The 26836-nt window shown below is 38.3% G+C and overlaps 1 protein-coding gene across 1 annotated transcript; it reads right to left on the bottom strand.

Moving 5' to 3' along the window:
- Nucleotides 1-384: 384 nt before the first annotated feature.
- On the bottom strand, nt 385-26836 carry prorp (protein only RNase P catalytic subunit). Its single transcript, XM_082142336.1, has 7 exons — nt 25444-26836; nt 23723-23770; nt 23498-23630; nt 8828-8935; nt 3327-3475; nt 695-890; nt 385-616 (listed from the first exon to the last, which is right to left on the bottom strand). The coding sequence occupies exons 1-7, from the start codon at nt 26439-26441 to the stop codon at nt 485-487; spliced, it is 1764 nt and encodes a 587-aa protein (XP_081998462.1). The 5' UTR covers nt 26442-26836; the 3' UTR covers nt 385-484.

Here is a 26836-nt window from a genome sequence, read left to right as displayed (position 1 = left end):
TGTGCGAGCTCTTTTGTCTTGGCCACATCTGCTACTCAACTTCAGCACATGCATGGGCGAAATTTATACATGAGTCAAAACTAAAGCTAATTAAGTTTTTCATTGAGTTTCCAAAGGCTTAATTATGTTTTAAAACAATTTTGTATCATATCATTCTAGTAAGTGATTTATAAAACAGCAATTATGAATAATTATGACATGGCTGTTTTATGAAAAAAATTAAAACATATACAATACATTATCACTTTAATATGCCACTAAAGTGTTATATATGTATTTAGAAAAGCTTACATTTGTAATGGTCTCTGTGGGGGTTAAATCATTTTTGTTGTTAGTGTATATATAAAATAAAAGTAGTTAAGCAGCAGAAGAAACACAATTGGGCATTTTGCAAAGTATTTTTTTTATTGATTTTAATTTCAATTTTTGAAATTGATTTAATGTAATGGATTTTTCAGCCAGCACACTAGCAGTAACTCAAGCCTCAATGTTCTTGAGTGAGGCAGAGCCATTTCTGGGGAATTTCATATGAGGCTCTATCTCTTCCATTCTCATCGTACGGAATGTGCCAGGAGCTGCCGGAGGTCTGAACGATGGTGTCATAAGCAGACACCCTCTGAAAAACACAATCATGTAATCAGTCATACTAATGATTACTAATGATTACACAATGTCTCTCCCTTCCGAAACGTACCTGAAATCGAACCCTTTTTCCTGGGGCATAATGACTGATTACCACCTGATGTCCACGTTGCCACTTGAAGAAGAGGCGTCTGGTTGCTCTGTCCGGCAAGCAGGCTTTGTGATCCCTCATCAGATCACGACTAAGAAAGTTACAGTGAACGCCAGAGTGCAAAGCAGCATACAGCAGAAACGGGTCATCTTCAGACCTGTGGCAGGCATCCAAGAAAAACAGAGCACTGTATCAAAAATACCTTTCATGCTTAGTGAATGAAATCATTGTGGGGTTTTAAACTGAGTGACGAAGAGAAGGGAAGTGATCGGGTACATGTGTTACTACATTAGACTGAAACTGTTACAAAACAGTGAGGACTTCTAGATAGCATGATAACTGAACAGAATCTGGAAGGATTACATAAGGACCAGGATTATGAGGGTTCTATATAGGCAGGATTGTCCGTACGTCAATCAGATTTAGATCTGAGGAATTTGGAGGCCAGAGCAACACCTTGAAACTCTTCTTCATGTTCCTCAAATCATTCCTAAACAATGGGGGCTTTCGCACCGGGTAGTTATAGGAACTTAGTTCTAGGAACTAGCCACTAGGATGGTTCCCAGATAACTAAATGTTCCCCTAGGGCCATTTTCCTGGTTACATTTGCACCGCCAGTAGGAACTCTTAAGTGACATAATTGCATGTTGTGACTTTTATTTTGACGGTACGGCAGAGCTTGAGCACACAGCTCCCATTCTCTGTCTTCATTAGTTTACAATCTGTTTAACATTCCTGTCTAATGCGTTATTAGAAATAACTGTTATACAAAGAAAGTAAACAGTATATGAAAAGTTATTAGCGTTTGCTGTGTGGTTGATGCCCAATATCGCTAGCTTAGCAGAAATAAAATAAATACAAATCATGTTTCGCTTGGTTCCCTAAAGTTGCGTTGGATTTTCTCCTTAGCGTAAAAGTTACGAGGCCCATCTATCACTGTTTTCCATGTTCATAGAGTTCGTAGAGTAAATAGGCTATAAACTGTGTGTACACAGCTTTTTTTTTTTTTTAAATGGCAGGTGCTGGTGTTTCGCATGCATTCAGCATACACGATGTGCAGGGTCACAGTTCTAGTTCTAGTTTTAGTTCCCCCAAAAGGCGTTCGTAGAACTATTCCCAGGTTCTGCAGTGCGAACACCTCTAAAAGCGGGTACTTCCACCATTAGTTCTAGGAACCATGGGAAGGTTCCTTCAGTGAGAAAGCACCTAATGTATGCAGTGTGGCAGGGTGCAACATCCTACTGAAAGATGCCACTTCCACCAGGGAAACCATTGTCATGAAGGGTTGTACCTGGTCTGCAACAATCTTTAATTAGGTGGAACGTTTCAAATTAACGTCCACATGAATGGCCGGACGCAGGGTTTCCTAGCAGAACACTGCCCAGAGCATCACCCTCCCTCCACCGGCTTGTTGTCGTCCCACAGTGATCCTGGTGCCATCCCTCCCCAGGTAAACAGTGCACATGTACACGGACATCCACGTGATATAAAAGAAAACTAGACTCAACGGACCAGGCAACCTTCTTCCACTGCCCCGAGGTCCGGTTCTGACACTCACGTGCCCATTGTAGGTGTTTTCGACGGTGGACAGGGGTCATCACAGGCACTCTGATTGGTCTGTGGCTACGCAGCCATATATGCAATGCACTGTGTGTTGTGACACATTCCTCCCATAACCATCATTCAAATTTTGTGGGACTTGTACCTTGGGTCCCCAACATCCTGTCACCGGTTTGTGGTTTGTCCCACTTAGGACCACTGTTAATAAATTTTCACTGTTGACCGGCAGCAACCAATAAGGCGTGAGGTTTCAGAGATGCTTTGACCCCGTCTAAGTTTGGCCCTTGCCAAGTTGCTCAGGTGTTTACTCCTGCATCCAAATTGTTTTCTACAATAAATTATTGTTTGCTTGTATCTAATCTACCCAGACCTTGACATGTGGCCTAATTTGGAGATATTTAAAGAAATCTGCTTCACCTATGAGTGGTCAATGGTCATAATGTTTTGGCTCGTCAGTGTATATTCCAGAACTATTTTTATCAATACCGCCTCGGATGAATCGAGCTTTTCACAATGCATTATGGGATTGCAGTCTCCATGACTGCATTTCAATAATAATAATAATATTAATACATAAATTGATCAAAAGTACAATAAAAACTATTATTTATTACTATAAAATTATTACAATTTAAAAGAACTGTTTTCTATTTTAATGTTTAAAAATGTAATTTATTCCTGTCACATGATTCTTCAAAAATCATTCTAATATGATGATTTGCTGCTCAAGAAACATTTATTATTATTATCAATGTTGAAAACAGTTGTGCTGCTTAATATTTTTGCGGAAACTGATACTTTTTTTTCTTTGATGAATATAAAGTTTGAAAGAACAGCATTTATTTGAGTGGCAAATTTTTTAGAACATTATAAATGACTTTACTGTCACTTTTGATCAATTGAATGCTTCCTTGCTGAATAAAAGTATTCATTTCTTACTGATGCGCCTGTGATCCCTCAAACTGCTGCTTGCGTAGGCAGCTTTGGAACAGGGTGTACAGTATGTGATTGATGAAACGGGGGTCATACTAACATGTTCTCGGTGAAGAAGCAGTGGGATTTCTGCTTGATCTTGTTCATGTTTTGTCTGTCCCAGTTCCGGGAAGGCTGTAGCATGTGCTTTCTGCCGAGGACCAGAATGTTCAGACCCTGACGTTCCAACTCCGATACGACTGCAAGCAACTGCGGAGATAATTCACACTCTCAGTGACCTTTTACCATTTCCATTCAGATGTTAGAAATAAACAAGGTCATTCATGAGTTTTTAATGAATGAGAGACCTCAGTTCATTCATCATTTTCTCTATGAAATGAGCTGCGACTTGTGACTTTTAAGAGGAATTTCCCTTGGCACTAGAGATGAATTTGGGACCTTTAGCAGGTCAACTGTGGGAAAATTATTCTTGCTCACATTGTTTTAGCCTAGTTTAGTGCCACCCACTCACGCACACACACCATGAGGGGGGAGTTTCCTGATTACACAGGAAGTTGTTTTTCCAATACCCCCTTACAAAGAGTGCGGTCAGTAAAGGTTAAACACTCTGTGCTAAAAATATCTAAGGTTCTTTGCATGTAGCTGATTAGATTTAAGACCCCGTACATGCATTAGCTATTCATGATATATCATTGTTATTTTTTATATATAATATATGATATTTTAAAATAATTTAAGTGTAGATATTTGTTTTTCTCACTCTTTCTTCTAGGAGATACAAAAGTCTTTTGCAGTCTGCATCATGCAGGAAGTGACTAATTAAAAAACTTTTCTGAAACCATGATACACATTATGTCTGTAAGTCAGTTTTAATTTTAAACCATACTGCATAATTATTATACATTTTGGAATTTAAAGATTTACATCACAATTAGTGCACAATTCCATGTAGAAACTAAATTAGTACACAAGATTAGAACACTAGAACAGAAGTGAATTATAAGTATAAAAAAAAAAAAAAAAAAAAAAAAAAAAAAATTGGCATTTTTTAAACAAACATTATTTTTCAAAAAAAAAAAAAAAAACATTTTAACAAAGAAATTGTAGAAATACTTAACGATTAACATTCACCTTGGACCCATTTGGTTAAAAGACAAAGCAATTAAGAGTTAGTTCTGCATATATATAAAAATGTGTGTGTCTTTCAATTTGAAGCCCATTCAAAGTTGCAGAAAAGTTCATCTAAAATGAACATACATGCAATAGTTACATGCAATACACACACACACACACACACACACAGTGGGGAGAACAAGTATTTGATACATTGCCGATTTTGCAGATTTTCCCACTTACAAAGCATGTAGAAGTAGGGCCAGAAAAAATCCAGAAAATCACATTGTATGATTTTTAAGTAATTAATTTGCATTTTATTGCATGACATAAGTATTTGATACATCAGAAAAGCAGAACTTAATATTTGGAACAGAAACCTTTGTTTGCAATATCAGAGATCATACGTTTCCTGTAGTTCTTGACCAGGTTTGCACACACTGCAGCAGGGATTTTGGCCCACTCCTCCATACAGACCTTCTCTAGATCCTTCAGGTTTCGGGGCTGTCGCTGGGCAATACGGACTTTCAGCTCCCTCCAAAGATTTTCTATTGGGTTCAGGTCTGGAGACTGGCTAGGCCACTCCAGGACCTTGAGATGCTTCTTACGAAGCCACTCCTTAGTTGCCCTGGCTGTGTGTTTCGGGTCGTTGTCATGCTGGAAGACCCAGCCACGACCAATCTTCAATGCTCTTACTGAGGGAAGGAGGTTGTTGGCCAAGATCTCGCGATACATGTCCCCATCCATCCTCCCCTCAATACGGTGCAGTCGTCCTGTCCCCTTTGCAGAAAAGCATCCCCAAAGAATGATGTTTCCACCTCCATGCTTCACGGTTTGGATGGTGTTCTTGGGGTTGTACTCATCCTTCTTCTTCCTCCAAACACGGCGAGTGGAGTTTAGACCAAAAAGCTCTATTTTTGTCTCATCAGACCACATGACCTTCTCCCATTCCTCCTCTGGATCATCCAGATGGTCATTGGCAAACTTCAGACGGGCCTGGACATGCGCTGGCTTGAGCAGGGGGACCTAGCGTGCGCTTCAGGATTTTAATCCATGACGGCGTAGTGTGTTACTAATGTTTTCTTTGAGACTATGGTCCCAGCTCTCTTCAGGTCATTGACCAGCTCCTGCCGTGTAGTTCTGGGCTGATCCCTCACCTTCCTCATGATGATTGATGCCCCACGAGGTGAGATCTTGCATGGTGCCCCAGACCGAGGGAGATTGACCGTCATCTTGTACTTCTTCCATTTTCTAATAAATGCGCCAGCAGTTGTTGCCTTCTAACCAAGCTGCTTGCCTATTGTCCTGTAGCCCATCCCAGCCTTGTGCAGGTCTACAATTGTATCCCTGATGTCCTTACACAGCTCTCTGGTCTTGGCCATTGTGGAAAGGTTGGAGTCTGTTTGATTGAGTGTGTGGACAGGTGTCTTTTATACAGGTAGAGTTCAAACAGGTGCAGTTAATACAGGTAATGAGTGGAGAACAGGAGGGCTTCTTAAAGAAAAACTAACAGGTCTGTGAGAGCCGGAATTCTTACTGGTTGGTAGGTGATCAAATACTTATGTTATGCAATAAAATGCAAATTAATTATTTAAAAAACATACAATGTGATTTTCTGGATTTTTGTTTTAGATTGCATCTCTCACAGTTGAAGAGTACCTATGATAAAAATTACAGACCTCTACATGCTTTGTAAGTGGGAAAACCTGCAAAATCGGCAGTGTATCAAATACTTGTTCTCCCCGTGTGTGTATAATATATATATATATATATATATATGTATAGGGCTGGACGATTTTAGCTAAAATCATAATCGCAATTAATCGAACAAGTTACCTCGCTTACAATTATTGAACGATTATAAAAAAATGTAAAAAACTTTTTCATGTCACTGGCAAGGCTTATACTGTAAATATGTTCACGGTTATTTTTTCTAATGAAAGAGTGCATAATCCTATCTTTGTGATTCTAAAATAAGAAAACACACAGATAGCTATTAAGGCTTATTTATAAAATATTTCAAACAACTTAATCAAATGCACTGTTTGCACTGTTCATATTCGGTAATGTGATTGTGCTCCAAGTGTTGAAACAGATTGGTGGTATTACCTTTGGTCGCTATAACATTTTTTCTGCAGTGTTTGCATTTGACTTGAGTTTGTTCGGTGTCGTCTTTATTGAAGCCAAAATGTGTCCAAACGATGGACACTGCGTGTTTCTTTGGTACAAGTTGGCTTTTTGGCTGTTGCTGAGTTGACACTGTGTTTGAGTTCTCCTCCATGTTGCTTCAATGTCGCAGACTGGACGGGGCGGAGTCACGTGACTACACACGCGGTAATATGTTTTAAGGGGAAAGTACATTAACACACAGTGGGCGGAAATATTAATAGGATTAAAAAAACGAAATAACCAACTTGGTAAAATTACGTCGGTTATAGGCTCTGAATTTCGGTTTCGATTACTTTTCGATTAATCATCCAGCCCTATATATATATATATATATATATATATATATATATATATATATATATATATATATATATATATATATATACACACACACACACGTGACTCTACTGCATCAACCAGTTCCACCGTGTTAACCTTCTAAATATATTTCACACTCAAATTTAGATTACAGTAATATCATCTACAGTTTGAATATGCAAAGTCAGTTCCAATGAATTCCAGTCTATCTTGTATCCTTTGTAATTTTAGACACAAGGAAGTGCTAATTGGGGAATTGCAGGTGTGATCATTTTCTGCTAATTCATGATAAGGAAGTGGACGGTGAGCCACAGATGGGCTGGTCTGCTCTGGAAAGCACCGTACACATGATAGTATCCTGTTTCACAATCCAACTTTGACCTCAGCCTGTAATCACCTTTGCCTAAGCATTTCTAGATAAAGAGACACTCTTCCTTCCAGCATGTTAGTCTTGTAAATTTGCACTCAATTTCATTTCCTATATGCTTCTTGCATACAGTCCGGTGCATACAGTCCTCCAATCAAACAGACCTTAGCTTGTAAACAAAACATTTAGGTATACTTTGGCCACAAGTTAACTGAACTGAAGCTCTCATTTTCACACACAGACGGCCCTGCTCAGACTGTGTGCAGAGAAAACCGGTTAATACTAGCGTTTCAATGAATGTGCCAGTTAGCGAGGAAGTGGGGTAAATGTTACCACCAAAAATAAACTTGACCACAAAAGGCACGTCTGACTTAAAATACAGACTTAGTCATATCAAAATGAGTGTAAAATCCCCTGCCTTTGTGCTACAATTGCTATGGGTTTGCCAGAGTCTGAGGCAAAAAAAAAAAAAAAAATGCGTGAAAGCAAAAGGATCCTTGAACAGAAAGGTCAAGGAAGTTTGTGTTACATCATAATTTGTAGCTTAATGTCAAGTGAAGGATTTAATGTTAATCATATCTGTTGTGATAATATACTAAAGAGAAATCATTGTTTTTCATGCACTGCTAAATTTTTTGATTTTTGGCTATTTTACTTCCATAACATGTCTCATTTCAGACTTGTGAAAAGAAATCCAAAATGCACATTTAAGCGTTTATTTTGTTTCACTGCATCTATTTGCACCTGTAGATATCAACTACAATACATAACTTTAAACTCTAAATGAGTTTTTTCTCCTGCACTGAGCCAGAAATCTCCAGTTCAATACCACTTGCATACACCAAATGTATAATCTGAAGGTTGTTACAGGGATTGTTCATATATCTCATTCATAATATACTTTTTATTTATTATATGCATATTTCATTAGATAATGCCTGATTTGCATATTTAAACAACATTTCAGAAAGCTTCAAATACACAACAATTGTCTTAAAGTACTGTGATTAATCAATGGGGGAAATGTAGTGAAATGATCATCTATCTGCTTTTTAAAGTCATTGGTTTTCAGTAAGTGGGTGGTTGAGGGTGTGATGGGTGGGTGTGGGTACTTATCTAAAACTTCTAGCCTATTTGTAGGCAATAAAATCTCTACGGTACTATTATAAAGGAGCATAACCAAATGTAAAACCACTACTGGGACTGATCACCACCTCGTAGGAGGGCTGATGTGTAACACATTCTGTGTAATATTATGGACATTGAAATTTCCCTTTTTTTCATTTGAGTAACTGTGCTGGGTTTTGTGGGTTTGGGGTCTTTTGGGTTGGAAACTATGAGAAATCGGGGCTGTTCCCTAAAGCTGTTTTATTGCGTTAAAAGTAAGAAGTGACAACCACGCTCAGCATCGCCCCCCCCCCCCCCCCCCCCCGGTCGATCCTCTTACACTCTTTTCTGTTTTCTTGACTTTAGAATGCAGACTGATGAGTTTCTATTTTTTCCACCTTTAGTGCTTTAAATCAGAGTAGGTTGACTGTCTAGCCAGTTAAGCGATTTAAAAGGTCACCTATAACCCACAGAGAAACCGGCCCAGTCTTGGAACATCCAAGCAGTTAAAGTGACCCATCACTCACCGTCTCAGAGTGGGTGGCCTTGGGTGTAGTGTTAGCCACATTAAGACCGTCGATGACAATATCAAAGGGAGGCCTCTGCTTCACGAAAGCTTTAAAGCTTTTAAGCTCCTGTACAGAACAAAAACAAGTGGTTATTCTCATAACCCTGACCACAGTGAATATATGCTACTGTCAAATAGACTGGTACAGACAATATGCATAGTTCTGAAAAAAGTCACAATCTTGCAGTTTAGTAAAAATCTGTTGAAGCTTTGCACTATTTTCATGTTGTTTATTCTGAAGCTAAAACTAGCCACACTTTTAAAGTCCATGCAAGCAAAGAAACAAAAGGGGCAGTAAAGATGCAACACCATGCACTCTTGTAACCGTCCTTCAACAACAGCAACGGATGGTTGCCTGGATGGACGGGGGTCTTCTATGTAAATTACCTCACTTTGGTGTTGTGCAGCGCATTGCACAAGAGAAACGCAACCGGTGTTGCACAAGACAAGGAGGACAGCTGAAAACCTTTATGCTGAATTACATTACAGCCATCGAGCCAGTGTTGTTATTGTTAACTTTGTTAATTGAAATAAAGATGAAATAAAAGCTATATAGAAATTAGAAACAGAACTGTTGCCTTGATAACTATCTGAAATGAAAGAAGTTCTAAAAAAAATAAATGACATCAAAAAATGAAAACTGATTAAATTAAAATGCTAAAAATAAAAGCTAATATTTTTTTTTTTAATAAATGCTATAATAGTATATAAATAATCCTAAAATAAGATAATCAAAATAAGTTAAAGCTAAATAGAACTATTAAAAATGAATCAAAAATGCCAAACTTAAACTACAATCAGCTAGTGGAGCAAAGAGTTAGAACAGAACATGGAGAAGCTGCGTTTAGCGTCTCTGCTGTACACGACTGGAACAAATTACCAGAAGATCTTAGATGCGCCCCAAATGTGTTGATTTTTAAATCCAAGTTAAAAACATTTCTTTTTTCACATGCTTATGATTGAGCTCTTAAACCGAGCTATACTGTTCAGCCTTACAGTTTCTTATGCCTCTTTTATCCCATCTTTTAAATCTTTTTAATCTTTCTTGTGTCTGTGTGTATCTTGTACTATTATTATGATGTTTTTATTTGTTTCTTTATTACTTTTCTTTGTAAAGCACATTGAATTGCTTTGATGTATGAATTTTGCTATATAAATAAATTTTGATTTGATACAATTAAATTAAATTAAAAATATTAATATATACTATAACAGTAATTTTCCTGGTTTAATAGTGTTATCTTTAAAATTATTAATATATTATTACAATTCACCAAATGAGGATTTTAGCCTTCTATAACAGATGAGGAATCTTCTGTTTCTTCTGTTGCATTTTGTGATGCTATAGTGACACTGCACAGATATTACTTTAAACTAAAGATTGTTTCTGGAAAAATCATGAGGCCTGGCGGGTGACATTTATTGCAGACAGACATATCATTGGAAGTGTTCCAGCCTGAAACTCTACATATATTATCAGATTAAGTCAAGTCAAGTCAAGTCAAGTTTATTTGTATAGCGCTTTTCACAATACAGATTGCATCAAAGCAGCTTCACAGTATTAAATTAAAATAATACAACAAAGTTTGTTTCAAGAGGAATTTATTGATTGATAAAATTAAATTAAATATCCCCAAAATATCCCCAACTGAGCAAGCCAAAGGCAACAGTGGCAAGGAACCGAAAAACTCCATCAAGTGACCTAATGGTGTCCTAAAACTCCATCAGGTGCCTTAATGGAGAAAAAAAAAAAAAAACCTTGGGAGAACCCAGGCTCAGTCGGGGGCCAGTTCTCCTCTGGCATTGGATAGAGGCCGGATTGTAGTTTGAACTGTAGGATTATATGAATGCCTGGCTGAAGAGATGCGACTTTAATCTAGTTTTAAACTGGGAGAGCGAGTCTGAGCAACGAACAGTATCAGGAAGACTATTCCAGAGTTTTGGAGCCAAATGTGAAAATGCTCTCCCTCCTTTGGTGGTTCTGGATATCCTAGGTATGACCAAAAGCCTTGAATTTAGTGATCTCAAAGAGCGCGATGGATTATAGGGCGATAGAAGATCCGTTAAATAGACTGGAGCTAAGCCGTTTAGGGCTTTATAAGTCAGTAGCAATACCTTGTAATTAATACGGAACTTTATAGGTAACCAATGCAGTGATGATAAAATCGGTGTTATATGATCATATTTTCTTGATCTCGTAAGAACTCTAGCGGCGGCATTTTGGACTAACTGTAGCTTGTTTATTGAGGATGCAGGACAACCAGCTAATAAGGCATTACAGTAATCCAGTCTCGAGGTCATGAATGCATGAACTAACTTTTCTGCATCAGAAACTGATAGCATATTACGTAGCTTAGCAATGTTTCTAAGGTGGAAAAAGGCTGTTTTTGTAACATAAGAAATATGATTTTCAAAAGACAGGTTGCAATCGAGTATAACACCCAGGTCTTTTACTGTAGAGGATAAAGTAACAGGACATCCTATGATGTTAAAGTTGTATTGTGCGAGGTTTTGTGGGCGGTTTTTTGAACCGATAAGTATTACCTCTGTCTTGTCTGGATTTAATAAAAGAAAATTACGCGTCATCCAATCTTTTATATCTTTAACACACTCTGTCAATTTGGAAAATGTAGCGTTTTCATCCGGCCGTGATGAAATATATATTTGAGTGTCATCAGCATAACAATGGAAACTAATTCCATGTTTCCTTATAATATTTCCAAGTGGCATCATATATATTGAAAATAACAGGGGGCCTAATACAGATCCCTGCGGCACTCCATAGTTTACTGGAGTTATGATCGATTTTTCTCCATTTAAATAGACAAAATGGTAGCGGTCAGATAGGTATGATTTGAACCAGCTTAGTGCTTGTCCTTGAACACCAGTATAATTTTGTAGTCGATCTAAGAGTATTGTGTGATCTATAGTATCGAACGCAGCACTAAGATCAAGTAAAACTAGTATTGAGATACAGCCTTGGTCAGAAGCTAAAAGTAAATCATTTGTGATTTTAACGAGCGCAGTTTCAGTGCTATGATGCGGTCTGAATCCAGACTGAAACTTTTCATAGATATCATTTTGTTGCAAGAAAGAGCCCAGTTGAGCGGACACCACTTTTTCTAATATTTTAGACATAAATGGAAGATTTGAAATGGGTCTATAATTTGCTAGATTATTATGATCTAATTGTGGTTTCTTAATGAGAGGTTTTATAACTGCCAGTTTAAATGTTCTTGGAACATGACCTAAAGATAAAGACGAGTTAATAATATTGAGGAGAGGCTCTTCCACTACAGATAACACTTCTTTCAGTAGTTTAGTTGGTATAGGATCTAATAAACATGTTGTTGTTTTAGATGAAGTGATAAGTTTATTTAACTCTTTTTGTTCTATAGTTGTAAAGCACTGTAATTGTTCTTTCGGGGTGATAATTGAAGCTGAATTATAAGGCGCGATTGAAGATTGAACGTTTATAATTGTGGTTCTGATGCTTTCTATTTTCTCAGTGAAGTAGTTCATGAAATCATTACTACTGAACTGTAACGGGATATTTTGTTCGGGTGACGTCTGTTTATTTGTTAGTCTAGCCACGGTGTTAAATAGAAACCTTGGATTGTTTTGGTTGTTTTCTATTAGTTTGCGGAGGTGCTCAGCCCTGGCAGCTTTTAGGGCCTTTTTATAACGTGACATACTGTCTTTCCACGCGATTCTAAAGACCTCTAAATTAGTTTGTTTCCATTTACGCTCTAAAATACGGGTTTCTCTCTTTAAAACATGCGTAGTATTGTTATACCATGGTGCTTTATTTTTCTCTCTGACCTTTTTTAATTTAATAGGTGCAACCACATCCAATGTTCTAGAGAGAATGGTGCTCATAGTGCTAGTTAGTTCTTCTAGTTCATCTGTTTGTTTGGGTTCAGGCAGCAGCTGAGACAGATTAGATAAGCAATTTGAGAAATTATCTATGGTGGATGGGAGGATTGTTCTGCCTGGTTGATAACGCGACGCCGCATGACATATTACAGCAGTACGTAATATGCAAGTTACCATGTAGTGATCAGTGACTTCATCACTTTGTGGAATGATATCTATATCGGTTGGATCGGTTCCGTGTGATATAATTAAATCGAGTGTATGATTAAGACGATGAGTTGGTCCGGTGACGTTTTGCTTGACCCCAAATGAATTTAATAAATCTGTAAACGCAGCTCCTAACGCATCATTTGGATTATCTACGTGTATGTTAAAATCTCCAACAATTAATGCTTTATCGACATTGACTAATAGGTCTGAGAGAAAATCTGCAAACTCTTTTAGGAAATCAGCGTAAGGCCCTGGCGGTCTATATACGGTAGCCAAGGCTAGAGATAATAGGGATGTTTTTCTAACATCTAAGAGCGTAACATTTAGTACAAGTACTTCAAATGAAATAAACTTATAACCCGTTTTCTGAGTAACATTTAGAATATCTTTATAAATGGTTGCAACACCTCCGCCACGGCCAATCAGACGGGGCTCATGCTTATAACAGTATCCAGGAGGAGTAGACTCATTAATACCGAAATAATCATTTGGTTTAAGCCAGGTTTCAGTAAGGCAAAGTACATCGAAGCTATTATCTGTGACTATTTCATTTACAATAACTGCCTTAGGTGTGAGTGATCTAATGTTTAGAAGACCTAGCTTTAGAAATAGTTTTTGTTTACTAATAGCAACATTTTCTGTTTTAATAACAATTAGATTTTTCCTAGATCCTGCATTAGATTTATTATTTGATCTCACTAAACGAGGAATAGACACGGTTTCTATGCAATGTTCTACACTAGTATTTATATCAGTTGAATTGGTGCAGCAGAGACTATGATTTGGACTTTTGGTTACTAGTCAAAGGGTATTTAACATTTTGGAGATGTTATCTGACAGAAGATCCGCTCCGAATCTGCTTGGGTGTAAGCCATCAGCACGGAAAAGCCTAGGACGCTCCCAAAACAGATTCCAATTATTTACAAAGAGCAGTTTCTGCTCATTGCACCATGACATTAACCATTCATTTAGCGCAAATAATCTGCTGAATTTTTCATGCCCTAGTCGGTACGTGGGAAGCGGTCCTGACACAATGATCGTTGTTTCAGGCGATGTGCTGCGTACCGTATCGATTAGATTCCTGAAGTCTTTCTTCAGAATCTCCGTCTGGCGCAGCCTGATGTCGTTCACTCCCGCGTGCAGGACCACAGTTCCGACGCGCTCGTCACCGTTCAGGATCTCGGGAACGCGAGCAGCGATTTCAGAAACACGAGCACCAGGGAAGCAGTGACTTTGCACCTTACTTGTACCTAACGTAGCGTGTACGTGCCGAACGATGGAATCGCCGATGATCACAGCATCGCGTTCTGTTTCGCGTAGAGGGGAGAAGCGGTTTTGTGTCGATAACTCGAAAACCGGGAGGGTCGGAGAAAGTCTTGGTCTAAACCTGACTCGCGTCTTCCGCTGCGGAACCACCCAGGCTTCGTGGTGGCGTGTTGGAGCCGGAGTGAACGAGACCATGGCTGATTGCGACCGATGCTGAGGAACGCACGGAGTAGACGCGGTCGGAGTCAGCGGGTTAGTAACGTTAAACACTGATTTGTGTGCGTCGGCGCGTGATGTTTCAAGAGCCAAACACCGGTCTCTCAGCTCGGCCTGTCTCAATAAAAGGTTGTGGATCTGTTTCTCAACAGCTTCCAGCTCAGACTGCAGTGCGTGAAGCTCAAATGTGTCCTCACCTGCACCAAGCGGTAGACTACTTACATCTGATATATTCGCCATTTTAACAGATGGACAGTGAGTTAGCAACGAAGCTACCAGTGATGCTATCAATATTAATACTAATTTATATTATAAGTTTGTTTGTAAATGAGTGTGGAGAAGACGCGTTCAGCCGTGATCCACGGACGTAACCTTTAAGAGTATGCAGCGTTGGATCACTAATAGGCTTGAGACGCGTCTGCTCAACAGTCCGCGTTGTAACTATGAGGTTTTTTAGTGGTAGGGGTGTAGAGTAGACGCACGATAGGCGAAAAAAAAGTGTTTGTTTATAAGTGAGTGTGGAGAAGACTCGTTCAGCCGTGATCCACGGACGTAACCTTTAAGAGTATGCAGCGTTGGATCACTAATAGGCTTGAGACGCGTCTGCTCAACAGTCCGCGTTGTAACAATGAGGTTTGAGCAGTAGTGCTTCTCAGTGAGGAAGAGTAGAAAATGTTCGTTGTAAGCGGGTTTAAAGAGAAAAATCAAGAATTATAAATCAAATCGATAGAGCTCCAAAAACAACAACGCATTCAGACGCAACGCATGATAATGACAGGACAAGACATTATTCACCGTGTTTGTTGAGTGTTTCTTATTCACCTGAGCTTTTATGAACTCAAAGGCGCGAGAGAAAATAAATAAATAAAAATAGCTGAGCGCACGGGTGGCGCGTTAACAGGCTAGCGAATTACTAGCGTGTTATGCGTCAGGGTTGGGTAAGCTGTATTTAGTAGTAATATAAACAACTAGAAATTGTAGTAAATGATGGTTCAAAACAAGGAAATACGAGGCTAAGACGGAGCTTACAGCTCCGAAGCAAACACACTCACAGCAGGCAGCGAGAAAAATCAAGAATTATAAATCAAATCGATAGAGCTCCAAAAACAACAACGCATTCAGACGCGACGCATGATAATAACAGGACAAGACATTACTCACCGTGTTTGTTGAGTGATTCTTACTCACCTGAGCTTTTATGAACTCAAAGGCGCGAGCGCGCGAGAGACAAATAAATAAATAAAAATAGCTGAGCGCACGGGTGGCGCGTTAGCAGGCTAGCGAATTACTACCGTGTTGTGCTAGTAGCAACGGAAGCCAGCGATGTTGGGCAAGCCGTATTTAGTAGTAGTATAAACAACTAGAAATTGTAGTAAATTCTGGTTCAAAACAAGGAAATACGAGACTAAGACGGAGCTTACAGCACCGAAGCAAAAACACTCACGGCAGACAGGGGTGAGGACCTGAAGATATGTGCATAAGTGAGGACCTGAGATATGTGCATTCATGAATGTACAGGAAGTACAAGAGCGAAGAATGCAAGCAACCATGACATAAAGGAGTGCGTTTACAGATAGTCTGGCAAGAACTGAACATACTACTTTTTTTCTGTCAGAGCATTGTAAAACAACAACAACAACTTTATAGTCAATTCCATGAACCCATTTCATCCCAGGACCAAAGAATGCTGGACTTTTCCTATCTGTCTCAAGGGATATCAAAGCATTTGTATAGTCAAACAATAGAACTTCAAACAGAACTTGACCACACCTGGCTCACCTTCAAAAGCGTGATCAGGTTGTGTTTAGCTGAATAACTGAAGAGCATAAGGGGGATGGGGGAATTGGGACTAGAACTTCCTTCTCCTTTGTTGTTGTTTAAGAAGAGGCTGAAAAACCTCCACAAGTGTCCTTGGAACAACATGTAAACATCTGAGGGAATTTCCAGCTGGACTGGCGCCAAGTCACTCCCTCACCTGTCTGTCCTCAGGCCTCGTGCTGCAGACGGGCTTTTGATTTACTAAACATTTGCACAGTCATGTACTGTATACTTAAACCTAGCTCATCATCAGTGGCGGTCAAAGTACACAAATACTGAGTTAAAATACACAAACCTTGATGAAATATTACACAAATAACAATATGAAGTACTAGATAGCATTAGACAATAAAAGGATAGTTCACCCAAACATTTTAATTATGTCATCATTTACTCACCTCATGTTGTTTCAAAACTGTATGAATTTCTTCTGCTGAACACAAAATTCTTCAAAATATCATCTTTTGTGTTCAGCAGAAGAAATTCAAACAGGTTTGGAACAACTTGAGAAACAGAATTTTCCCTTTTGGGTGAACTATCCCTTTAAATATGCATGATCCACAATTAGGCAAACAAATCAACACTATTATTTAAAACATTCAACTTTCAGTATTATCTCAAGTTCAAGTGAGTTCTTAGCTCAAGAACTGTAGGAATCTGATCATTGTTGTATTGCTAAATGAAACAAAAACAAAAACTATTAAAACATTTTTTATTAATTCTAATAAAGCTGAAATAAAATGAAATATAAATATTAGATGATAACTTTAAAAAAAATGTAAACATAAATAAGAAATGTTGCCTATAGGCAACTAACTGAGAAAAATATTGAGGTTAAAGTAGTAAAATTACTAAAAGTGAAATAAGACTAATAATAAATGACAAATAAAAAATTGCTAAAACTCAAACTAAAATGAAAATGAATATTGACCATATAAAAAGAAATTAAATTATCAATAAATACTATATAAATAATAATAAAATAACACAGGTTGCTTCTCAATCAGAGGTCTGCGTTCTCCAGGCTGCCACGTCAACAAGCGCCACAGATATTTTGAACAATGAACTTAAGTTTTGTTATTGAGTTACCGGTATTGATCATTAGTTTAGGGTCCAATTCTCACTATAAACTAGTTGTAGTATTAGCATGCATATTACATGATTGGCTGTCTATAAGAACTTATAAAGCACATATTAATGTCTTATTCTGCATGACCATATTATAAATCCATAATCCTACCCAATACCTAAACTACCTTATAAACTATTAATAAGCAGTAATTAGGAGTTTACTGAGGCAAAAGTTGTAGTTAATTATTAGTTAATACTTAGAATTTGACCCTAAACTAAAGTGTGACCAAAAATCCTTGCATCGGTGCTCATTGCTTTGAGGGAACTGCAAACTTTGTTGAGGAAACAACCGTGTGGTAAAGTTTAGTCCGATAGCTAATACAAACGCCTGTGTTTAGTGCACACAGAGCTATGTTTGTCAAAACCAACAACTATTCCTGGACTGTCAGGTGGCTGGAAACCAGCGCTTTCAGTTCTGCCTGGAGCGTGAGAATTTTTCCCTCTTAAATTCCAATTCCCACCCCTCCAAGCCACCTATATGCAAAAACAGAAGATTGTTACCCACATTTGAAAGCAAAACAACAAAAATAAGTGCAGATACTTTGCATGCTAAAAATCTTGTTAAGAGAGTGTGAAGTCTGTTTTAGCGGGTGAGAGAGAGGGTGCAAGACTGGGGGAGGGTTGAGCGTCAGAAAGAGGGGGGAAGGGGAGCTGGATATTTGGGGAATTCCTTTTTGGTTTTGGTGGGGGTTAGCAGATGGTGATCAGTTGTTCAACTCTCTAAAACTCTTGCAGTGTTGAGTAGGGTTAGGGCTCTACGCATTGGACTAAAATAATCCAAATATGCAATTTCACCTGATTTTAACTATGCACATTTAATACGATTTTGACCATGAAGGTCATGCATCGTATGTGTTTTTGTTTTCGCTCCGCATCCTCTCGTGGTCAAGGAGAGGTTGGGTTGAATGGGAACAGGAACACTGGGGATTCCCCAATGGTGTGGAGAGGTCACGTGTATGCTGTACCAGCATGCTGTGCAGAACTTTGTGTACTTACAATGGGTGTGTTTGGTACACGCACGTTCATAAGTTTAATCTAGATTTGATAGTGGCCAGTTTTTCTACTTGGAACATACACAATAGCCCATGACAAGCCTTGGAGTGATTCTTAACACAAACGTTTAGCAAATGTTTGTTTGAATCATTAAAAACAAATGAACAACATTTCTTTAATACTCTAAACTCTACCTGCTCTGTTTTGTTCAAAGCATGCATGAAATTCCAATTAAATGAAAGGCAGCTACACAAAAATAGACGGAGAACAAAGAAATTTGAGTATGTGAAAACTTCCCCGTGCCCCACAGCAGACATTAATGAAAAGGCATCTGCAAGTCCTGTACTTTTCTTTATTACAGGCTTGCTCTTTTTGAAACGGGAAAAACAGGCTTTCCCAAAGCTCACGCTTGACCTGAAAAACTGCAGGCCACTGAATGTAAGGAAACTAAACGGGGGCTTTTTAACATTCAGCAATGAAAATGGTTGACATGCTAAGTTTTTAATGTGTTATTAACACTATGGCCACATTTAAAATCCCCAGTCAATTTAAGTGTCATATATATTAAAACTTACTTTAACGTGTGTATGGTGTGGGAGTGGCACAGGTTAGGTGTCAAAACAAGCGAGAAAGGTTGACATGGAGCAGCTATATCTCAAAACTCCGGGCAATTTCCTGTTTTTAAAAAAACAGAGGAGAGTCTCCTGGCAAAAAGAGAACGTGACAGAGCTTGCAATAAAACGTGAAACACCATTGGCTTGGCTTTTCAGAGATGGAGAGAACTGAGGGATTTGAAATGTAGTAAAAGTGACACGGAGATGCGTTTTTATTACTCAACATGAGTAAGGTATTTTATTGAACAGATAAATTCCATACAGTGGGGGAAATAATTATTTGATCTCCTGCTGATTTTGTAAGTTCGCCCTATAAGTTCGGGTCTATAATTTTTATGGTAGGTTTATTTTAACGCATAGAGACATAATATCAACCAAAAAATTAAAAATAAACACATTATATAAAAGGTTGTAAATTGATTAGCATTGTTTCGAGTGAAATAAGTATTTGATCCCCTACCAACCACCAAGAATTCTGCCTCCCACAGATTGGTATGTGCCCATGTGGAACACAGATTAGTCCTGTCACTTTAAGAAAGTACTCCTGTCCTGATGTCCACAGAATCTGTATCTTCCATTCCATCCTCTCCACCACCATGGGCAAGACCAAAGAGCTGTCAAACATCAGGGACCAGATTGTAGACCTGGAATGGGCTACAAGACCATCAGCAAGAAGCTTGGAGAGAAGGAGACTTGTTGGTGTGATTATTCGGAAATGGAAGAAATACAAAATGAAAAATCAATCGCCCTCGGTCTGTAGCTCCATGCAAGATCTGGCCTCATGGGGTAAGGATGATCATGAGAAAGGTGAGGGATCAGCCCAGAACTACACGGGAGGAGCTTGTTAATGATCTCAAGGCAGTTGGTAACACACTCAAACTACAATTAGTTTGCCCGCAAGGTCCCCCTGCTCAAGAAGGCACATGTTCAAACCCATCTGAAGTTTGCCAATGAACATCTAATGATTCAGAGAAGGCTTGGGAGAAAGTACTATGATCAGATAAGACCAAAATTTAGCTCTTTGGCATCAACTCAACTCGCCGTGTTTGAAGGGAGAGAAATGCTGACTATGACCCCAAGAACACCATCCCTACAGTCAAGCATGGAGGTGGAAACATTATTCTCTAGGGCTGTTTCTCTGGTAAGGGTACAGGACGACTTCACCGTATGGAGGGGCTGATGGGCTTCCTTCAGCCAGAACACTGAAGATGGGTTGTGGATGGGTCTTCCAGCACCAAAGCAACAAAGTAGTAGCTCAAGAAGAAGCACATTAAGGTCATGGAGTCTCCTAGCCAGTCTACAGACCTTAATCCTATAGAAAATCTGTGGAGGGAGCCGAAACTTTGAGTTGCCAAGCGACAGCCAAGAAATCTTAAGGATTTTTGAGAGTATCTGTAAAAAGGAGTGCACCATCCCTCCTGAGATGCGTGCAAAGCTGGTGACCAACTACAAGAAACACCTCACCTCTGTGCTTGCCAACAAAAGTTTCTCCACAAGTACTAAGGCATGTTTTGCTTGGGGATCAAATACTTATTTCACTTACTGAAATACAAATAAATGTATAACCTTTATCTAATGTGTTTTTTCTGGATTTTGTGGTTGATATTCGGTCTCTATCCGCTAAAATAAACCTACCATAAAAATTATAGACCCTTCATTTCTTTGTAAGTGGGCGAACTTATAAAATCAGCATAATTATTTCCCCCACTGTATGTAGCTTTCTAACAGAGTTCATTGTAAAGCATTATCTATTGTGAAGGGCCATTTCATTGCAGTTGTTGTAGTACCGTGTCTATTAATGGGTATAGCTCCTGTAACGTCTTCAGCTATTCAGCTTAAGATCCTTTTCATCTAAACTGGTTATATCTCTCAAACCTAGTAGTGAATGTTTTATGAATAGTAGGATATTCATTTGGACAGTCACACAAAGCTAAAGCACAACCAAAACAATGTTCTTCTGCAAAATGCAGTTTTGTTTTTTAACCGCTAGAGGGCCAAAAGTTACATAGTGCACTTTAAAGAAAAAATCACTTTATATACACTACCGTTCAAGCATTTGGGGTCGGTAAAATTTTACTTAGTTTATTTTATGAAAAAATTAAAAAACCTTTGTCAAACATTCTACAAAAATATTAAGCAGCACAACTGGATAATAATAGGAAATGTTACTTGAGCAGCAAATCAGCATATTAAGGCCAATTCACACTGCACCGACAGACGGCAACAGACACTTCCTTGAGTTCTGTCGGATCGGTGTATTACCTCTGTCGGTGTCTGTTGGCGTCTGTCGGAGCTTGTTTTCGCCGATTGAACATGCTGAATTGGCAAGAAGTGACGTACTGTAATCAGCCGATTGTCCGTGTTGGTCGGTGCAGTGCGAATTGGCCTTTTAAATGATTTCTGAAGGATCATGTGACACTAAAGACTACAGCAATGGCTGCTGAAAATTCAGCTTTACCATCACAGGAATAAATGACATTGTATTACAATAAAAAAATAAAAAAAATTTAAACAGTTATTTTAAACTGTAATAATATTTCACAATATTGTGGTTTTTCTGTATTTTTGATTAAACAAATGCAGCCTTGGTGAGCATAAGAGACTTCTTTAAAAAATCATACCAACCCCAAACTTTTGAATGCTAGTGAATATGCATATGTTGTGGAAAAAAGTAAACAAAAAATCATGTTTACAAGTGCAAAAAATCCTTGTACTCTTACATTTATTATAAGGTCATCTATGCAACATTTAAAAGCTGTTAACATTTAAAATGTTGCTTTTGATGAAGTACTGGATGTCACACAGCAGGACACGGTTCTCAAGTCATGTCAGCCACCCAAAAGCACCATTTTCTTTTTCCTTAAAAGGCTAAATGATTGTCTAGGGGTTGTTAAATGCTTGTGGAGAGTTTAGACTGGGGGTGTTTTAACTGCTTTGCACTGGTTTCACTTCATAAAGCGCTGCTGCAGCGGTGGCGGGGGGCTGGAGTCCATGCAGCGCTGCAGACAGGGACTTTCCAGGGTCACTCATGTGAGAGGCTTTTGAGGGCTGAAATGTGAAAGCCCATTGTGTTGCGTTTTACAACAGCAAAAAGCACACAAGCAATACCCATGCCTCAGCATCAATCATGTGCATGACCAAAATTAGAGATTGTTTATGGCTATACTGAGTACTTTGTTTTTCCAAGATGTAGTGTATAAAAATGTCCCTTTCAGAGACAGTGCTTGGAAATGTAATGCTTTTCCTATGCGTGAGAACGGCGTTTGCAAACAAACATGACTGTTCTTTCTGGCAAATGGAATTTCATAGGAGTCGCTTGCCTTGTGACCTTGTGTCTTCAGTTGGACTGCTTTCACGAGCTTGCTAAACCGGGGACCCGACAGACACATGAAGGAACATGTGTTGGAAAGCCCCTACATCATGGCTAAATGTGGAACTAGACAGGATCACATGCTTTTGACATCTATAGACCCCACAGCCTGAAAAAAGCATCAGTCCGGACAACAACATCATCTAATTCAGGGCCAGACTCCACTTAATACGGAGCTCAAAACTGCATGGAACGTCTTCTAATTCTGGACAACTACACAACTTGCCTATCACGTAGTTGCAGCCTATTTAGTGCCTGGCAGAAAGCTGCTTTAGTTTTTAGCCTATGTGTTTTTTATTATTATTATGTTCTCATTTCCAAGGCTGAAATTTTCTAATAAGCATTTTAATAAAACGGCTGATGTTCAACATGTATAACATGTTTAATCAGTCATGTAAAAAATGCTCTCGTATGTGTAGGACACTATCGCCATCTAGTGGAGTCCAAAGGCACGAAATAATAAGACCTTACTTCCTTTACATAAAGGGGAATTTCATACAAAACACAGGTCACATTTCACTGCAAAATCGAAAATACAAGAAAAAATTGTTTAGTATAAAGAAAATTAAACCATTTTTAAGGCCATTATAATTATTTGTGACATTATTGTCACTAAACTTAACCACATTTACCCCCAAAAGTCTGATTATTAAAATATATATAAACACATATTTCATCATTGAAATAATATCCTGTGTTTTTAATTTATTATGAGAATGAAACCTTTGTATGGGGTGGGGCTTATGTCAGTGCTATTTTAGTATTATTTATGTACTACAAGGCATTTATTAATATTTAGAATTTTAGCTTTTATTTTTATATTTTCAGTTTTAATTTAAATTGTGCTTTTTATGAGGCTTTAATTTATTATTTATTTTTATTTCAACATTAGTTTTAGTCATTTTAGTACTTGAACTTTAGCTTATTTAAGTTAGTTTCCAGGCAACATTTTTTAATAAAAAAATAAATAAAAAAAACTTCCATTCAATATTCCAGGAAATTATTTTAATAGTTTTAGTTTAGTTTTAATTATCAATAACAACACTGGCTTAAATGCTGATTTTATCTATACATCTATAGATTAAATGAACATTGGTTAATTAACCAAAAGAAGGATATAATATAGCAGACAGACCTCTGGGGTGGTTTTGTAGAAGATATCGCTTCCCTCTATCACTTTTTTCATCACTTCATCCTTCAGCTGAGCATACTCTTCCTCAGTCAGTTGAATGGATTCCAGTGATGCCTTGCAATTGTTGCACTCTCCACTAAAACACAAGTTATATCCACACCAATACTCTATTAAGAATAGTCTTTATGATCATTGTATTTAATTAAAACTTAAAAATGAAATTAGTACCTGGGGGCGACGAATGAGAACTTCCCACTCCATTTCTGATCCGGTAAACTGTGCAGATAAAAAAATTAAAACAAAACAGTTCAAATAATCACATTATGAAATAAATGTTTTTTTCCAAAACACGTTGGCCACAATTATTCATACCCCTAGAATTTTTTATGGATAAAATATCTCTGAAGTATATTCCCTTTAATATTGACCTTTTTTAGCACACCAGGGTGACTAGGAACATGAAATTGTCTAGCTATGACTTCTTGTTTCTCACAGGAGTTTAAATATGAGGAAGCTCAAAGGCCAAATTCCTTGAATCATCCATCACAATGAGTAAAACCAAAGAATATAGTTCTGATGTGCAGCAAAAGATTGCTGAGCATCACAAAATAGAAAGTGACTGTAAGAAAATAGCTAAAGAATTGAAAATCCCCATTTTGACCACCAGGGCAATATTTAAGAAGTTCCAATCAACTAAAGATGTTACGAATCTGCCAGGAAGAGGACGTGTGTCTATATTGTCTTAATGGACGGTGAGGAGGAAAGTCTGAGTGGCCAAAGACTCTCCAAGGATCACAGATGGAGAATTGCAGAGATTAGTTGAGTCTTGGGGTCAGAAAGCCTATTAAAAAAAAAATCACACATCCCCACATGTTGTTTGGGAGGTTTTCAAGAAAAATGCTCCTCGCTCTCCAAAAACAAACTCCAGCTTATTCAGTTGTCAGACACGACTGGAACTTCAAACGGCACAGGGTTATATAGTCAGATGAAACTAAAAAAAGAGCTTTTTGGCAGCAAACACGCTAGATGGGTTTGTTGCACACAAGGATAAAAAGTAGCCTACCCCATGTGTACAATTTAAAATACCATTGGATCTTTAATGTTGTGGGCCTATTTTTCTGCTGGAGGTCCTGGACTTCTTATTCAGAGACATGGCATTGTGGATTCTATCAAATATCAACAGATAAAAAATCTAAACCTGACGCCTTCTGCTAGAAATCTTATAATGGGCCGTGGTTGGATCTTCCATCAGGACAACGATCCAAAACAAACATCAAAATCAACACAAAAATGTGTTAGGGAGCACAAAATGAAGCTTCTGCCATGACCGTCCCAGTTCCCTGACCTGATGAGTGGAGTGAACTGAAGAGAAGAAGCACCAACATGGATCTGGGAATCTGAAGGATCTGGAGAGATTCTGTATGGAGGAATGGTCTCTGATCTCTGGTCAGGTGTTCTCCAAACTCATCAGGCATTATAGAAGAAGACTCAGAGCTGTTATCTTGGCAAAAGGAGATTGCAAAAAGGTATTTAATAAAAGGGTATGAATAATTGTGGCCAACGTGTTTTGGAGAAAAACATTTATTTTATAATGTGATTTCCTCCCCACTTTCAATTCTTTTACTTAAATGAAAGGTTAGGATTTTGCCAATTTTTTTAATGAAAGATCAAAAGGATAAACGATGCAGATTTATTTTTGATCATATTTACCAGGGGTATGATTAATTCTGGGCACGACTGTATATATATATATATATATATATATATATATATATATTAGTGCCGTCAAATCAATTTATCGCGATTAATCACCTGTAACGTAAGTGTGTAAATATATGTGTGTGTTTACACATACATATATATATATATATATATATATATATATATATATTTGTGTGAGTGTATACATACATACACATATATTTTTTAATATATTTTTTTACAATTACCTCTCAAACCAAGCTTTGATAGTTTTAATCAGCGGCTCCTCTGGGTAGATTTGATTATCTCTCATATATGACAGGACAGAAAAGAGTTTGTCCTCCTGTCCACGCTGAGTGATGCCGCTCTGAAACAGGCACTGCCAGGTGTCCTGATTAGGTACGATACCCTGTTCCAGGAGCTCGTCGTACAGCTTCCAGCTCGTCTCAGTGTCTCCATGAAGTACTGCCCCAGTGATGGCATCACCATAGTTCCTAGGAGACGGCAGGAGGGCCTTTTTCATACCCTCCAACACGCCAAGCGCCTCCCTCCAACGTTCAGTTTGACTGAAACCTTTAATAAACAGGGACGAGGCTCCAGTGTCAAGGGTCTTAAAGCAAGTTCTCATGATGTCGTAAGTGTCAAATACCTCAGAGTGGTGCCCAGCTGTGACACACAGCGTTAGATACCTCAAAAGGAGTTCGTAAGAAAGGGTGCCTTTGTCTTGAACCACGTACGCCAAGAGAGATTTGGCGATGTTGACATCTGCATTAGCCGCCAGCAGTCCTTCCATCATTTGCATCTCGAAGCGCTCAGGTTTGGAGGAACCCTCTTTGAGTTTTGTCCATTCTGATGTGGTCAGCGGATGGTCAGGAAGGGCAACTTTTAGAGATCCTCTGCCTCTCGCAGGTGTATTATTTGACAGCTCTTCTGTATCATTCCCAGCTCGCTTTTTCATAAATTCAGCAGTTTTTTTGGCCGTTCCAGCAGCGAATACTGACTTTGGGAATGCAGGCCTTGTTCTAGGAGTGAATCCCTTTTCTTTGGTAACTTGGCTGTATAATTCTGCTTGTTTGTCTCCTTTTGTGCTGTAAAGTTGTGTGTTTGGATTTATGATAAACCTGACAGCAAGCATAATGTTATGTTGTGGTAAACCAGCCAATGCAGGCCTGAAATACAGAGGGTTGACAACCCATGTGCATAGATGCTTCATGCAAGTCCTTGAATTTGACACAAGAGGTCCCATTTCCTAAGTCTACTATATTACTCAGACTATGCACTACTTTAATGGTTATTTATGTAAATGTCCCGCCACAAACAAATGTGCAACATTAAGTTTTACTGATCCACACATATACAAAACACATTAACTTTCTAATTATATATTTACCGAAAATTAATAGATATAAGTATTCATCAACTTATCTGTTAAAGAAATGTCCTTCTGTACTTAAAGCACACAATATTGAGATCCTCAGATAGATAAACTCGCTAAGATATCGCATTATTTTCATTTAAACGCAATTTCGTCGAAGCAATCATCGGTATTTTGAACAAGAACATCTAACTTACAGAATCTAGTCGAAGGTTATTGAATTCTAAACAGAAAGCAAGTTCATGCCAGTGCGAGCAGCCATTCAC

This window comes from Leuciscus leuciscus, assembly GCF_965113295.1.
Source record: "Leuciscus leuciscus genome assembly, chromosome: 17".
NCBI lineage: Eukaryota > Metazoa > Chordata > Actinopteri > Cypriniformes > Leuciscidae > Leuciscus > Leuciscus leuciscus.
Note: the sequence above shows the minus strand (reverse complement) of the source record. Positions and strands in the feature narration are given on the sequence as shown.